At 40.9% G+C, this 11,751-nt stretch overlaps 2 protein-coding genes across 2 annotated transcripts; both read right to left on the minus strand.

The window, feature by feature from the left end:
• LOC148128197 (disintegrin and metalloproteinase domain-containing protein 21-like) lies at positions 1-2,190 on the minus strand. The gene has a single exon (XM_087923085.1). The coding sequence runs from the start codon at positions 2,188-2,190 to the stop codon at positions 1-3; it is 2,190 nt and encodes a 729-aa protein (XP_087779211.1).
• A 6,635-nt stretch (positions 2,191-8,825) lies between these two features.
• LOC148128198 (disintegrin and metalloproteinase domain-containing protein 20-like) lies at positions 8,826-11,015 on the minus strand. Its single transcript, XM_087923090.1, has one exon. It carries the CDS (start codon positions 11,013-11,015, stop codon positions 8,826-8,828), a length of 2,190 nt encoding a protein of 729 aa, XP_087779216.1.
• Positions 11,016-11,751: the final 736 nt, after the last annotated feature.

The raw sequence follows: 11,751 nt of genomic DNA on the forward strand, positions 1-11,751 counted from the left end.
TTACACTGGTGCTCCTTCATCTTTTGATTTTGTAGCGTGGACCCTTTCCTGAAATTTTCCAAATCGGATTCTTAGTCCATTTTTGAACCAGATAACTAGGCCAGTAGAAACAATTATGAGAGAAAAAACACAGACTATTGCAGCTACAGCTGTGGTTTTCATATTAGCTTTAGCCTGTACTGTAATTGGAGGTGGCCCACTGTCTATGCTACCTCCATAGCCACTATTTCTGCAGTCTGGAGGGGCCCATCCAACATCACAGTGACAGTGTTTGAGAGTGTTACAAACTCCCCGATTGTGGCACATGGTGACATTACAGTCATATTTCAAAATAGACACATCAACACAACTACCCTCAATACACATCGTATTATTGCCACAAGGAGTACCGTCTTTCACTGCTCCAATATCATTTACCTTCACCCCCATGTGGTAGTCAGTGCCCCAGCATTGATTAACTCCGGTGGAAGTGTGAATTATTGTACTGTGATCCTCCAAAGAAGGCATCTCTATATCTTTACACTGGATACGGCCACACAGGCTATCCCCAGTATTGCATTTCTTGTAACTGCCATGTTTAAGGCCACAGTTGCCAAAGCGATCACCTTTATTATTTACTTGTCTGAAGCAAACTTCAGAAGCAACTGTTGCTCCACTACCAAATATCATTTTGCACTGCATATCATGAGTCGTGCAGTTCCCATGATAACAATACACGGCATCATTGCACACGGCACCATCTTGCACATGCATATCTTCTGGACAATGCTCTGAAGTCCCATTGCAATATTCTGGAAGATCACAACTGCTAATATTCTCTCGGCAAACAGTTCCATGTTGACGATATTGGCAGTTAGCACAGCACAGTCCAAAAGCACAAACAGCCGCAGGGCGCAACATACAATTAGCTTGACAGCAAGGATCTGACTTGCATTGTCTTTCTGACCCACAGTCACACTGCTCTCCCTTTTCCACTTTTTTGTTACCACAGAATTCAAACTTAAATGTTGTGTTAGTGTCTGGTGGGACAAGTAAACAGCCCTGGTTTCTATAGCGGAAATAATCCTTGTAACTGCAGTTACTAAATTTATCAGTCTCTCCTACAAATTCTGACATAATGCACTTAGGTTTTCCACAATAACAAAATTTTTCATCATGTTTCATTCCAAGAACGTGTCCCACTTCGTGGGCAAATATTTCAGAAACCAAATACAAACTGGAACTCCTATACGACTCGATAGAACTTCCCCAGTGAGTGCTACATATAGTCCCAAGAAAGGCAAGTCCTGCATGTACTTCAAAACGCTGATATGCAAATAAGTGACCAGCATCATTCTTTAAAATTTTAACCAGATGATTTCTTCTCCAAATATTAAACAATGAAAGTGTTCTACCTGCTGAAGAAGTAATGCTTATGGGGTTGTTTTGTGACCAGATCACTAAGCCTGCTATTGACAAATGAATAGAAAGTGATTTGTAGAATGAATTTGCATTGTGGACAATATCTAGAACTCTCAGCGTAATAAAAGATTCATTTCTGTTAAACTGCAAATATCGTTCGTGATCAATCACAATTGCTACCTTAACATATCTTGTATGTGGCCACCAGGATTTACCAAAAACATCTTTGTTTGCAAGATTCTCTGTTTCAGGAATTATGTCCTGTTGATGGCTCTGTTCTTCCTCTCCTACTCCACAAGTCATCTGGAGAGCCCCTTCCTCTACTTCTAACCGAAACACCACGTGTTGAAAGGTAGAAGATTCCTGGACTGGTTCAATTTCATAGGTCTTATTTTCAATTTGCAAGAGACCTCTCAGTCCTCCTGAACATGTACTGAGGGTGACCCGAGAAGAGGACTTTCTCTGAATAAAGCCATGGTAGTAACAGTCATCCTTGATAAAAGGATGATCCACTTGGAGATCTCCTCCTGTATTATAGGTGAAGACAGGGAAGACCTTAGGGATGAAGTTCCTTCTTTGCCTGAGGAACACCACATGGGGACTTCCTTCAATGTGCAGGAGGTAGCTCACATGCTGGGGTTCTTCTTGCCCATACTTTGGAGACAGCTTCTGTGGGATGATCACATCGTAAGAGGCATATCTGAAGCCCTGAGGAGCTTCCTGTCTAGAAGCTGCATTTTGGATTGTCTTAGACAATATGATACATAACAGTGACAGAACAGTACTCATTTTTGCAGAACGAGGGTAGGAACGGGCCCTATTTTAAGAAAGGAATCTAAACAACAACGGGTCTAGCAAAATTAAGTTTGTTTGCGTGTGTGAGTGAGAGATGTTGGGAGAGGCATAAACGTTTCAAAATGAGGATTCTGTACATAGCAACAGAAAATGCAATAGATTTTGGAATGTGGGCGGAGTTTGAAGAATCAGATATAGTATAGAAAAGCAAAGCACTATTTATGAAATGTTATTATGATGACTCGTTATTTAATTACTTGAAGTTACCAGGATAACTCCAAACATCTTGATTACTGTTTGTATTCTACTGTTGTATAATTTATCTAGGATAAATAAGCTGGATATTTTTTCTGGTTGGCTGAAGGTGTGAATTGAAGTTGATTAGTTCAAGTGAAGTACCTATCATACTAGAAGATGTGTACCTTTATAACAGCTGAAAAACAATAACCTGCTGAACTTTCTGATTTCTAATTCAAGGTATTGTGATTTTTCCTTCAAACACAAAGGTCATTTTTAGCTATAAAAAGTATTGAGGCTTTTTACATACCAAATGGCTCAACCTTTGCCTTAAGAATTTTCCATGTTATTCAATTGAGGAGACAGAAAAACAGACAGGTTGTCAGACACGGAAACAGGCAAGCAAAGTTAGTCAGTCAGTCAGTCAGACAGACAGACACATAGAGAGAAGCATGTCAGTCTAAGTAATCTCTGATCTTCATGTCTAAGATGGGACCACAATCTACGAGCAAAACATCAAATTTATATTTGCTATTTAGTTCTGAATACCTGAGTATGAAGAATCATGAAACCACCAAAAGTTCATTCAAGTTTTCAAAGCTTTAAACAGAAGCTCTGCATAGTGGAAGATATCAATAAATATGAATTTATTGCCTAACCTCCTGTTGATTTAGCAATAGGTAGGAATGATCCTTGGAATGATTGACAGTAACAAACAGAAGGTTTGGGAATGGAAGTTGTATGGTGACTACAGAAAACAATTCCAATACTCAAAATATATTTTGTTTTTCAAATATTTTTCCCTAAAGTTTGTACCTGATGAAATTTATAGGTATTGTGGCATGAAAATGAATTAAGGACCACAAGCTTGCATTCTTAGCACAAAAACCCTACTCATAAGGCTGATCAGACTGAACTCTTCGTTTTTGAAAGGGTAGAGCAAAATACAAGAAAGAGGAAAAAAAGTGGCAGAAGTATGTATCATGTTAAGGTCTTGGGATTTAAGAGCCAATCAGCAGTGAGCTGATTCAATATAGGCTGATGCAACAAGAATGAATCAGCATTGTATGGGTATTTCCCTTTAAGACTGGGGATGGGTTCTACTCCTTTAAGAGTTATTTATATAAAGCAGCCATTAGAGGGCGTATCTTCTCTCCTTGTGTCTGGTATACATTGCAGAAGTTTTCTGTGTAAAGAAGAAAGATTGCTTTTAAGTTATTTTGCCTACCACATATGTGTCTGTATATAACTGTTGTATATAAACCACTGTTAAATGTCTAAGTCTCTGTGTGCTTCGTTTTGCTCCTGGGTTGTCTCATAATAGTAGTCACGTTGCAAATGCTCTGACATATCATGTATAAAATAATGTAGTTTTGAGCTACATGAAATAGCAACAAGAAGTATAATTGTCCTGTTCAACAAAGAGTGCATTGGATACTAAACATTCTATATCGCTCACGTTGAGTGAGGTGAAAAGCCTACTAAAATTAGATTCCAAAACTGAGTGTTTTGCTCTCTTTGTTTCTTTTTTAACTTCTTGATGTGTGTGTTGATGGCTGACTTGTCCGAATACCAAGAATGCAAGAATTTCCTTGCACTTTGGGATTTAACTTGGTCAAGGATGCTGATCGTTTCCCCATTCAAATTATGGACGAGTCCATCTCTGTGTTATGGGATTTAGGAGTTTCATCTTACTGCTACCGTGTTTCTCCAACAATAAGCCCACCCAATAGGAAGGTCCAACATGTTTTATAGGCATGAGGTGAAATTAAGACCCGCCTCCAAAATTTAGGCCTATTTAAAGCATGCAAAATGGGGGGAAGGGTGGGGGGGAGAACTTGTTGTTAGGAGCAGCCCGCAGGCAGACTCGCCTCGCCACCAGGCCATGCCTAATGGCTGATCATGGTGGAGCGCTCCCTACCCCCGCCAAGCGCCTTTGCTGCACACCTGGATATGGTGCTGGCTGCAGGGTGGGTCAGCGAGCAGACGGCGGTGGCATGGATGTCCACGGGGCGCTCTAGGTGAGGGTACGTGTGGGGGGAAAATTAAGTCACTCCCGAAAAGACGGCCTAGCCGCTTTTTCAGGGGTCAAAAAAATAAATAAGGCCCAGCCTTATTTTCTGAGAAGCACGGTAGTTAGTTTTCATGGATGTGGCATGCTAGTCATCTACTGTCTATCCTACCTAGTGGCTGTTACAGTCCTTACTCTGTATATTATAGATGACACCTGTTTTTTCCTGTTTTGGGGCTACGTCTGGTTCAGCAAACTAGTAGTTTTGACAACCAGCTGATTCTACCCCACCCCACCCCGCCTCTCCCAGGAGTCCCCAGGCAACCCATTTTGAATCCCAGGTACATGTTGTAAACGGACTACCCAGTGGTTCGTGGAAGGCAAAAATGGGACTATTTACAGCCTCCAGAGAACCTCCAGAGTCTGGGGAGGCTCTTTTTGCTGACCTGGAGGCTCAAGGAAAGCCTCCAGAGCCTGGGGAGGGTGAACAGTGGGCCTTTTAGAAGTTAGAAAAGTCCAGAATTGGGCCAGTTTCCAGCCTCCAGAGCCTGGGGAGGCCATTTTCACCCTCACAGAGGCTCCAGGAAACCTGCCAGAGCCCAGGGAGAATGAAAATGCCCCCTCCATTGTGGTGCAGGAGGCCGACTAGGCCATGCTCAGCATAGCTATGCCCACCCAGCAACAGGGCAGAGAACCGGGTGCTGAATCCCACCCCTGCTTAATGGTAAAGGTTCCCTCGCACATGCATGCTAGTCATTTCCAGTTCTAGGGGGTGGTGCCCATCTCTCTTTTTAAGCCAAAGAGCCAGCCCTGTCCAAAGGCGTCTCCTCGTGGTTATGTAGGTGGCATGACTACACGTTGAAGGTGCACAGAACGCTGTTACCTTTCCACCAAAGTGGTCCCCATTTTTCTACTTGCATTTTTTAATGTCCTTTCGAATTGCTAGATTGGCAGAAGCTGGGACAAGTAACGGAAGCTCACTTTATTATAAGGCGCTAGGGATTCAAACTGCTGAACTGCTGACCTTCTGATCGACAAGCCCAGCCTCTTAGTCACTGAGCCACCGTATCCCTTAGGTGGCTTACAGTCAAATAAATAATGCATAAAAATAAATAAATTAGTAACCCTCCCCCATCCTTCTCAGGCACTATACACACATATCCCTCAGTGATTACTCATACTAAATCAGCCATTTAAAGGGCTCCATCCCATTCTTCATTCCCCAAACCTACTGGTGAAACCACATCTTGAGGGCCCTACAAAAGAGTTTCAGAGTAGGGGCCAGTCTAATTTCTGGAAGGATAATGTTCCAGAGAGAGGGAGCCACTAGGTAGAAGGCCCTTTTTTAAAGGTCCCCCCAGATCCTTAGAGGACAGGACCTGCCACATTGTTTTCCTCCATACTTTAGTGGGTCAGCTGGATGTGATCAGCAAGAGACAGCCACTCAGATAACCTGGTCCCAAGCCATGAAGGGCTTTAAAGGTGACAACCAGCACCTTGAATTGCACCTGGAATCAAATTGGCACACAATGCAGCTCCCATGGGAGAGGTGACACATGTTCATGTAGAGGTCCACGCAAAACCATGTGGACGCCTTCATTTTGAATCAACTGGAGCTTTCAGGTGCTTTTCAAGGGCAGCTCCATGTAGAGCACATAGCAATAGTCAAGACAAGTGACTAAGGCATGAGTGATATTGAAAAGGGATTGTTGCTCCAGGAAAGGGGTGTAATTGGTCCACAACTCGCAGTCGCAAAGTGTGACAAAATGGTAGTTGAGTACACTGTTGACACCAGGAGCTAATATTTACTGTGGGGTAAAAATCTAAGCAACTTTTTATTTAAAACAGAGCAATCATAGGAGAACAGATGAGAAAAGTTGTAACTGAATAACACAGAAAATAACGCTGGAGACCTTAGACATGAAGTTCCTTCTTTACCTGAGAAATACCACATGGGGACTTCCTTCAATGTGCAGGATGTAGCTCACATGCAGGGGTTCTCCTTGCCCATGCTTAGGAGACAGCTTCTTTGGGATGATCATGGCGTAAGAGGCATATCTGAAGCCACGAGGAGCTGGTTGTCTAGAAGCTGCATTTTGGATGATCTTAAGCAATATCAAAATGAACCATGACAGACAGGCATTCATTTTCGCAGAATGAGGGTAGACCCTAACCTTATTCTAGAAATGGAATCCAAGCAAAGTCAGAGAGAGGGGAGAGAGAAACTTAAGGATTTGAAAATGAGGATTTGGGAATGTAGGCAGAGTTTAAACAACCAAACGTAGAATAGCTATTATTTGTATCCAACTGCTATCTAGTTCATCTAATGGAAATGAATTGTATATTTTCTCTTGTTGGCTCAAGGGGTGAATTGAAGTGGATTACTTCATAATTTCAGTGGGAAATGAAGTAGCCTATCACATCAGAAGCTTGGCTTTGTCAGAGCTGAAAACCAATAACCTTCTGAACCTTCTTATTTCTAATTCATGGTTATTTGACTGTTCTTCCTTTCCCCCAGGTGATCTTTAGCTATGAAGAGATCTGAGGCTTTTTCATACCAAATGGCTCAGTCTTTGCCTTAAGAATTTTTACAACTATTGTGGATGGGGTGGAAGAGAATCTGTTAAAAGACCACCACCTTATCACAAACAAACACAATTTTAAAGGCTCAAGAGACTGTTTTTATGTTACATGAAACATCAATAAGAAGGATAACTATGTTCCAGAAAGACTCCATTGTGTTCTATAGATTCTATGCATCTGATGTTGAGTAAGGTCAAAAACCTACTAAAAATAGATAATAAAAATGAATGTTTTTGTCTCTTTGCTTCCTTTTTAAAAAATTTTATTATCATTTCTTTCCAATGGTCTGGAAATGTTATATTTTTGTGTGTCTGTTGATGGCTGACTTTTCCAAATACCTAGATTTCAAGAATTTCCTTGCAAAGATTGGAAATAAGCCTTGACCTCCACCCATTTGCCTAAATGTTCATTCACCAGCCTGCAAGAGAAATAGACTACCAAGTACTAGTGCTTATACTAAATTCTAGATTCACCCGCCATCTTTTAATGAGTAGGAATAGTTGGTCTGGAACTATCTGACAGGACCAGGTTTGTATAATCCACTCCTCCTTCAGCCAACATAATAGATGAGTGATCTTCTTCCAGGCAAACATGCCACAATACAAGTTTGACACCCGTGGGCTATAATGTTAAAACAGAAAGAAATCAATTTCTGGGTCCCTTATTTTCATTTCATTGACTTAGTGTGATACGTTTTGGATATGACAACCTGTTTCTCCACAATTAAAGAATACACGAATAGAGCATAATGCAGTTAAGGACTGGCAATTAAAACTAGTAGTATTGGGATCATGGTCACCAGAGAATCACAAGGAAAACCACCAGGTGAATAACATAACAATGGATTAAGCAATGGATCAACTGGGGGACTTTATTCTTTGTTAATAGCCCAGCTCTCTGACCAAAATTGCCCAGCCTTGGAAGCAAAAGGGATGGATTGCCATTAAGGTGGGGAAGGGAGAGGGAGCCACACTTGGGTTCTCCTCATTTATGTGGTGCATTTTTTGGAATAACTTACCTGTGGCAAGTGTCTTATTGGTGTCCTGAAAAGAAAAGAAAAGAAAAAGGAAGGAAGAAGCAACATGGCTCCATTTCTTTGTTCAGGTACCATTAAAAATTTACCAATTTTTCCTTCTGGGTGGGACCCTTTTACCTGATGAAGAGCAGCAAGAGAGGGAGACTATGAGAGTTTGTTCATATGAATGTCTCTCTCTCTGTATGTGTTTGTGTGTGTGTGTGTGTGTGTGTGTTTTGCAGTGTGTGAGCAAGTGATAATTGGGTACACTGATGACACATAGCTATTTTTTCCAGGGGCATGAAACCACAAAGAACATTTTATTTAAAAGAGATAAAATATACTGGAATTGATGAGAAAAGTTATAAGCTAATAAAACAGAGAACCATATTGGCCAAGTCTTTCTCCAGTTGTCACTGAGGAGCTTCACAATCCTGAATGTCCATAATAATTTCATCAATAATCGTACTAGAGCAAAGTTAGAGAACGGCAGGTATAGTGCTATGTTCATAGCCCAAATTATCTATAATCAACAATGCCTCTTAATCTTTCTTTGAGATCCAATGTTGGTAAACCAGCTACTAGTTGAGGTATCTTCAGTTCAGATGGTTCATTTTCAAGGCTTTTCTGGAGAGTTATTTTTCATTACAAATCAGAGATTTCCGCAACACATTCTCACAGAACTCTAGTTTGCATTGAAATTCCAAATTTCTTTGTTTTTAAAATTGACTATTAATTCATTTGCTTACACTGGATGCATTGTAGATTCTTACCAAGGATGAGTTATACTGGTGTTCCTTCATCTTTTGGGTTTGTAGCATGGACCCTTTCCTGAAATTTTCTAAATCGGTTTCTTAGTTCATCCTTGAAAAAGATAACCAGGCCAGCAAAAAAAAATATGAGACAAAAAACACAGAATATGGCACCTATAGCTGTGGTTTTCATATCAGCTTTAACCTCTCCTGTAACTGGAGGTGGCCCGCTGTCTATGCTTCCTCCGTAGCCTTTACTTCTACAGTCTGGAGGGGCCCATCCAACATCACAGTGACAGTGTTTGAGGGTGTTACAAACTCCCCGATTGTGGCACATTGTGACATTACAGTCATATTTCAAAATGGACACATCAACACAACTACCCTCAATACACATCGTATTATTGCCACAAGGAGTACCGTCTTTCACTGCTCCAATATCATTCACCTTCATCCCCGTGTGGTAGTCAGTGCCCCAGCATTGATTAACTCCTGTGGAAGTGTGAATTATTGTACTGTGATCCTCCAAAGAAGGCATCTCTATATCTTTACACTGGATACGGCCACACAGGCTATCCCCAGTATAGCATTTCTTGTAACTGCCATGTTTAAGGCCACAGTTGCCAAAGCGATCACCTTTATTATTTACTTCTATGAAGCAAACTTCAGAAGCGACTGTTGCTCCTCTACCAAATATCATTTTGCACTGCATATCATGAGTCGTGCAGTTCCCATGATAACAATACACGCCATCATTGCACACGGCACCATCTTGCACATGCATATCTTCTGGACAGTGCTCTGAAGTCCCATTGCAATATTCTGGAAGATCACAACTACTACTCTTCTTTCGACAAACAGTTCCATGTTGACGATATTGGCAGTTAGCACAGCACAGTCCAAAGGCACAAACAGCCTCTGGGCGCAACTTACAATTAGCTTGACAGCAGGGATCTGACTTGCATTGTGTTTCTGACCCACAGTCACACTGCTCTCCCTTTTCCACTCTTTTGTTACCACAGAATTCAAACTTAAATGTTGTGTTAGTGTCTGGTGGGACAAGTAAACAGCCTTGGTTTCTATAGCGGAAATAATCCTTGTAACTGCAGTTACTAAATTTATCAGTCTTTGCCGCTTTGGGTGCCATAATGCATTCACTCTTTTCACAATGACAAAATTGTTCATCATGTATCATTCCAAGAATATGTCCCTGTTCATGGGTAAATATGAGAGATATAAAAAACAAACTGGGTGTTCTATACGATTCAACACCACTTGCCCAGCGACTGTTACATATAGTTCCAACATAGGCAAGTCCCACTGGTATCCCAAAATCTTTATAAACAAATAAGTGACCAGCATCATTCTTTAAAATGTTAACCAGATGGTTTCTTCTCCAAACATTAAACGATGAAAGTGTTGTTCCTGGGTCAGACGTAATGCTTATGAGATTTTTTTGTGACCAGATCACTAAGCCTGTTATTGATAAATGAACAGAAAGTGGATCATAGAATGAATTTGCAGTGTGGACTATATCTAGAACTTGCATAGTAATAAAAGATTCATTTCTGTTAAACTGCAAATATCGTTCGTGATCAATCACAATTGCTACCTTAACATATCTTGTATGTGGCCACCAGGATTTACCAAAAACACCTTTGTTTCCAATATTCTCTGTCTCGGGAATTATGTTCTGTTGATGGCTCTGCTCTTCCTCTCCTACTCCACACGTCATCTGGAGAGCCCCTTCCTCTACTTCTAACCGAAACACCACGTGTTGAAAGGTAGAAGATTCCTGGACTGGTTCAATTTCATAGGTCTCATTTTCACTTTGCAAGAGACCTCTCAGTCCTCCTGAACATGTACTGAGGGTGACCCGAGAAGAGGACTTTCTCTGAATAAAGCCATGGTAGAAACAGTCATCCTTGATAAAAGGATGATCCACTTGGAGATCTCCTCCTGTATTATAGGTGAAGACAGGGAAGACCTTAGGGATGAAGTTCCTTCTTTGCCTGAGGAACACCACATGGGGACTTCCTTCAATGTGCAGGAGGTAGCTCACATGCTGGGGTTCTTCTTGCCCATACTTTGGAGACAGCTTCTGTGGGATGATCACATCGTAAGAGGCATATCTGAAGCCCTGTGGAGCTTCCTGTCTAGAAGCTGCATTTTGGATTGTCTCAACCAATATCATACTCACCAATGCCAGTAAGGTACTCATTTTCACAGAATGAGGGTAGGAAATGACTCAATTCTATAAAACGAATCCCAGTACCGACAGGCACATGGGAATTGAGGGTATGTGTGTGTGGGTGAGAGAGATGTTGGGATAGACTTAAAGATTTGAAAATGAGGATTCTGAACATAGCAACAGAAAATGCAATAGATTTTGGAATGTGGGTGGAGTTTAAAGAATCAAATATAGAATATAGAAGCATAGCAATATTTGTGAAATGTTAGTATGATGACTCATTATTTAATTGATTAGTTCTAGTGAAGTAGCCTATCATACCAGGAAAATGTCTCTTTGTAAGAGCTCCAAACCAACAACCTGCTTAATCTTCTAATTTCTAATTCAAGGTCATTTGATGTTTCCTATGTGCACAAAGGTCATTTTTAGCTTAAAAAGTATTGAGGCTTTTTATATGCCAAATGACCCAGCATCTGTCTTAGAATTTTCAACCTTATTGAATTAAGAGACAGAGAGATAGGCAGGCAGAAGCATGTCAGAGTAGTTAATCTCAGATCTTCAAATCTAAGGGGACCACACTCCAGCAGCAAAACATTAAATTTATAAGTGAGATTTAGCTCTGGATACCTAATGTGAAAGATCATGAAACCACTGGAATTTCATTCAAGATTTCAGAGTGTTAAACAGAAGTTCTGCATAGGGGAAGATATCGATAAATATGAATTTATTGCCTAATCTCCAGTTGTGTTTGTGTCGCATATGAAAT

Source organism: Pseudonaja textilis, chromosome 1 (genome assembly GCF_049901715.1).
Source record: "Pseudonaja textilis isolate UNSWEBS1 chromosome 1, rPseTex1.2, whole genome shotgun sequence".
Lineage (NCBI taxonomy): Eukaryota > Metazoa > Chordata > Lepidosauria > Squamata > Elapidae > Pseudonaja > Pseudonaja textilis.